This window comes from Gadus macrocephalus, chromosome 7 (assembly GCF_031168955.1).
Source record: "Gadus macrocephalus chromosome 7, ASM3116895v1".
NCBI classification, from domain to species: Eukaryota; Metazoa; Chordata; class Actinopteri; order Gadiformes; family Gadidae; genus Gadus; species Gadus macrocephalus.
The window spans coordinates 19,482,409-19,487,629 of NC_082388.1; the positions used below are offsets into that span (position 1 = coordinate 19,482,409).

A 5,221-nucleotide genomic window follows, 5' to 3' on the forward strand; every position below is an offset into this window, starting at 1 on the left:
TGGAACCGGTTGCTGACCGTGGGAATTTTGGACGTTCAGTGGCGGAGTTGCCAGGGGTGGCCGGGGCCACACTGAAATGAATCCCAGCCACCCCATTGGCAACCCTTGTCTAATTTGCATCTTTTTGCATTTTTGCCAACGTTATACATTAATGTCTGGGGCATTGCCATACCTGTGAGTACAGCTGCCTTTGAACGAAGCATTTCCACACTCAAACTGGTCAAGACCTACCTTAAATCAACCATGGATGATGTTCGACTCAGAAATCTAGGAGTTTTAAGCGTAGAGTCAAGACGAGCAAAGCCCTGGATTTTGGTGATTTTGTGAATCACTTTGCTGCAAACCACAATAATCGCACAATAGGGCTGTTGTAAGATGAATCTATGGCAAGTTAATGTATTTTGTTTATGTTAAAAGCAGGGATTTAACAGTAAAAAAAAATTAATGTTTTTGCAATTGTTTAATTTATTTTCTGATAAATGCACTGCATTTTTACTTTTTACTCTTACAGTGTTAGATCAAAAGTCGAGTTCGTGTTTTTTTTTTTAAACAGACCTGAAAAGCTGAGACCCACCTGCACTTGTTGTCTTAGAATCTGAGTTCAATCTGTATACACATCGGAAAAAATATTGTAAAAAAGTAAAAGTGTATTTGACAATTACACCACTGTCTGAATTAATATTAGGATGTAGAGTTACAGCGTGTACATGCCTTAAATATACCCTAAATTCAAGATGCCTTATATCACATTTAGATTTATGTGCAACCCCAAAATGATCTCTGGTCTCACCCTGGCTACCCCACTGAAAAGGTTCTAGCTCCACCACTGTGGACGTTGCATTCTCACAGAGAACAATTTCTTGTCTGTAGTGCAAAGCAACACCGGCCCACTTAGTCCAAGTAAGTCCAAGTCCATCATTTTTATTATTTCATTATTTGCAATTAAACAATTAGATCCATAAACCTTTCTGTCAATGGTCAAGATGAGAAAATGAACTGGATTCATAATTCTTCTTCCTGATTATGCTCAGTACAAACAGTTGTCAAAACAGCAAAAGCACTTAACCAATGTCTTTCACCGCTTGTTGAACCCCCAGTCATCTCTCACCATCGCGGAGCCAAAGACTAATGACTGTGTTTCCTGTCTGTGCTGACTGGACCCTGCAAACCTGCCCTTTCACACTTAACAATGAGGCCATTTCACCTCTGAACTGAGTGGCTACCCATCTTTGTCTTACTGGTACCTCTGTATCTGGCAGTGTGCCCTTTAGTTTCTCCTTAATATTACCCACATAACAACGGAACAGCGTTCAAACCATGCTGCGAGATCTTTTTCTTTTAATGTCCATGCTAAAAACACAGGAGCAAAAGCATTCTCAAATAATGATGACAAGCCACACATGCATGCAAAGAGTTCTTCTAAATGAACCGCAGATCTAGCAATATCCTTTCTGAGTATAGTTCGTTCAGCTACTGCCTCTCAAACAACCACTCGTATGATCATACCTGCCGAGTTGTGCTGGAGCAGCAGATAGGCTTTCAGTCATTGCACAGGGTAATCAATTAGCTTTTACACAACGGAGGCAGACTATCTTTGCTGACACCCTTTGACACTCGTATGCCTGGGGGGGGTTGGGGGGGGGGCGCGCTGCATACAACAGAATGCTATTTGTTGTATGCAGTGAATATACTTTGGACAAATCAGTTAGTGACAATAGTTCAACAGTCCTACCATCTAGTGGTTACTACAAAGAATTGCAATCTTTGCATATGCTCTCATGAGTCACTGAATATAGTGGTCCACCACATTTATTTTAAATAGTCCATCAAAATTAACTTGTCAAAATAACTTAAGAAAAGAACATGCCAAAAAATGGAGAGCACTTGCAGCCAAGCTATCCAACAGATACATCTAAACGTATGAAAGACCACAACATCCAAATATATAAGCAGTCGATAAACAACCTAATCTGCACAAAGGTTTCTATCCTTCTTCTATTGATGATATCTACTGGCAAACCATATTTATGTCATGTTGTTTGATGTTTAAGGTGTTGTTTTGGGTGGGGCCTTACGAGCCTTTCCACTTTCACAAAATATTCCATGCATACATAGGCTATTTAAACTTGAAAATATTTAAATACCAAATTCTTCTTAGGTTTCAAAAAATACATTGTGTGAAAAAACATCAAAACCCGAGCAAGACAATAAATGCTCTCTTCTTTTTCTATGGCGTTGCTCTGAAGCTAAAGGATGTGGTCCATACAACTAGCATACACCTAATCCATTTATCCATGCATACAGTACATTATCTTGCCATTTATCTGAAAACAGAACAGCCCAAACATTTATTTTCCAATTAACTCCACTCAACATATCAAAATCGACACACTCAGTGCACAGTGTTACATATACTGTCACAATTGTATGGCATTAAGAACAACATAATCTGAAAAGAAAGACGCCATCAAATTTAAGACCCAATGCTTTGTCCTATCTGGCACCGTTTGGTGTATCCTTCCTTGTCACTGTAGGACACCAGGAAAGATTATCAACTCACTATGAACTACAGCCAAAAACTTTCTAATAATAAAGTGCGTCCGCTTCATTGTTTCAGAACAACTTGTTGCTGTTCAATAAATATATTGTTTTTAAACTGCATCACTCAGGCCAGTTGCATTGAATATGCAACTGGCCTGACTAAAATTGTCCTCATAGCTTCCGGCTCCATTTTAAATCTTTTGACTGAGCATCAAAGGTAGAGAGGAGATAAGCAAGAGATAATGCACATCGAGATAAGGTATAGACGGGCGTTGTCGCGAAAGTAACCCTGACAGGGTGATGCAGGAGCTGCTAAAACACTGGTTAATCTTGGAGTTGAATTTGGATGATGGAGACAGGCACCTTTACTTTACGCTTTTCTTAACGATGTTTTCCAAAGAGCGTTACCAACAGGTGCAGACCAAAATGCCTCTGTACGCAATTGGATAGGCCTACAACCAATCACAGCAACGAAACGTCTGACGGAGCAGTGAGCGACGAAAAACATACTCATTAAAAAAATTGTAGTGTGCAGTAGTGTGTTCTTTTAGTGAATATATACCATCCAGTCCGTTAATTACTGTCTCGAATCTCGATAGTGTAATCAACAGACGTTCTATATAAAGTGCATTATAAATAAAATGTATTATTATTATTATTATTATAAGCAGAAGCCATCTTTGTTGTTGTTGAAAATTCTTTTCTGCACCGTCATCATATTTATCCCGCCTCGTATCAGATAAACGGTTGTTTATCTGAGTGGCGGGCCAGCTTGACCCATAAATATTTTGTATATGAGGGGAGCAAGACGTCTGCAGAGCAAATTAAACATGAGCTTGCGAGATTCGTCTGGTTCCCAGGCTAACCAGTTATAGGCAAAAAGTTTAGTTTGTGTGAAAAATGCAATTGTAAACGTTTATATTAGCTGAACAACTTACAGTGTAGGACTCGTTGTCGCTTGTCACTGTCAAAATAAAATTATTGCGGTTGTCTCAAAAATGTATGTTGCACTCGTCTTCCGCTCGAGTTTATTCAGTGACCTCAACCTGGCAACTTCGGGAGCTGAGTCTGAGCTGAACGGGGCGTGCAGAGAACGGACTCTAATATTATTATTGGACTGCAGTACCCAGTCTGAACGCTCAGTGTCAATGTTATATTGTACCTTTAAAGTTCTGCGATCGGTGTCAATCTAGTCGAACGTCTTAAAGTTTATGCAGGTATGCACCACCTAGTGCGGCATCTTCATCTTGGGATTAATTATCATTAATTATGGTGGACCTAGCCGCCAGCCTTTAGCAACTATTCCTACTCAATAAATCAGTATGCCTAGTTAATGGTTAAAAACGGTCTATTTTGATTATTATGTAAGCCACATGTGATTAATATGCATGTAGGCCTATTTATTAACTTTAAATTATCATATTTTAATAAGACAATATAGGCTAAATGTACATTTTAATGGCCTACATTTTAACAAAATAAGTTGTACACAATTGTTATTGTGTCTTTTGTTTTATAAATAACATTGGGTCTATTTTATGTAGCCTATGTGGTTGACCCTGAGATCAGTAGGCCTCCTAAAAATCGTCTCGGGTGATGCACCTGCCATTCAATGCAAAACTGTCAACATAGCCTGTACATTTCTGAAATAGCTCTGCACATTTTATAATTTCATTCTATTGTTATTATTTCTGAATACATCAACTGCTATAGTCCGTTTGCCTTATCCCTGTCATTTTTGTAGAAGCTTAGCCTCGTTTATGATTAAATTTGCACTCGTGCAATCGGGAGCACCTTCGGTAGAGTTCGGAGGATGTCTGTCAGCATCCCTGACGAGAGAAGTGGCGCATCTCCCGGACTGGGAACACCGAGCCTTTTCCTGCACCGCAGCTTCTGTTTCCCTGCGGACTGGTGCACAGTAGGACGGTTGCGTGTATACATACATACATGGGGTAAATTTTTAGAATATCATGTGCTAGTATTATGCTAAACGGAGACATTCATCCAGAAGAAGAAGAATCAGCCGTATTTGTGTATTTCTGTGGCGAAATGAGGCAGGGGGTGGAGAGTCGCCACAGAGACGTTGGGCTTTGGCCAAACAGCACCGCATTTTAGCCCGGATTCGATGCTCCATGGGATTTTAATTGCATTGCTGCGTTTTTGATCGGACATTTGCAAAGTGGATGGTGAAACATGCAGCTTGCTTGAGGACAACACGTACATCTACTGCTGCCATGACAGGCAGAGCAGGTCTCTTCACCGCCACGGCTTCGCGGTTGGATAAGAAGCAGACTCATTGGGACGTGGTCGCATCTGCGGAACTGCCTATGTGGGCTGTTATTATTGTCCGTGGAGCCTAAAACGGTCCTTATTATATACGCATACACACACAGTGATCCTTTGCTCAGGGAAAATGTCTTCTCGTTCTGCGTTACCGTCTGGAAACGACAGGAGTACTGACCATGTAAGTGCAATGATCGCCTACAGCCTACATTTGATTGTGCATGCAAAATTATCCCTCCTTCTGACGAATATAACCTCCTTCTCGAATAACTATATGTTTTATGTGCACCGTGGATGGCCTGCCAGTGTGTGCGTTGTTCCTAAAGGGGGCTGTGGGACGTGGTATATGGGTTGGCTCATCAGTAGAGCAGGTCCCCTCAAAATGGGCTATCCTTGA

General features: G+C 40.6%; 1 protein-coding gene across 4 annotated transcripts in view; it reads left to right on the top strand.

Annotated features, from left to right (window-relative positions):
* Positions 1–4,326: 4,326 nt before the first annotated feature.
* mark4a (MAP/microtubule affinity-regulating kinase 4a) overlaps positions 4,327–5,221 on the top strand; it is a 21,428-nt gene continuing 20,533 nt past the window's right edge. For 2 of the 4 annotated variants that reach the window (XM_060057205.1, XM_060057204.1), the window contains exon 1: positions 4,327–5,005. In XM_060057205.1, coding sequence (XP_059913188.1) covers positions 4,955–5,005 — 51 coding nt within the window. In that variant the 5' untranslated portion in view covers positions 4,327–4,954. The remainder of the gene's footprint in view (positions 5,006–5,221) is intronic. The other 2 variants (XM_060057202.1, XM_060057203.1) reach the window with 2 other exon arrangements.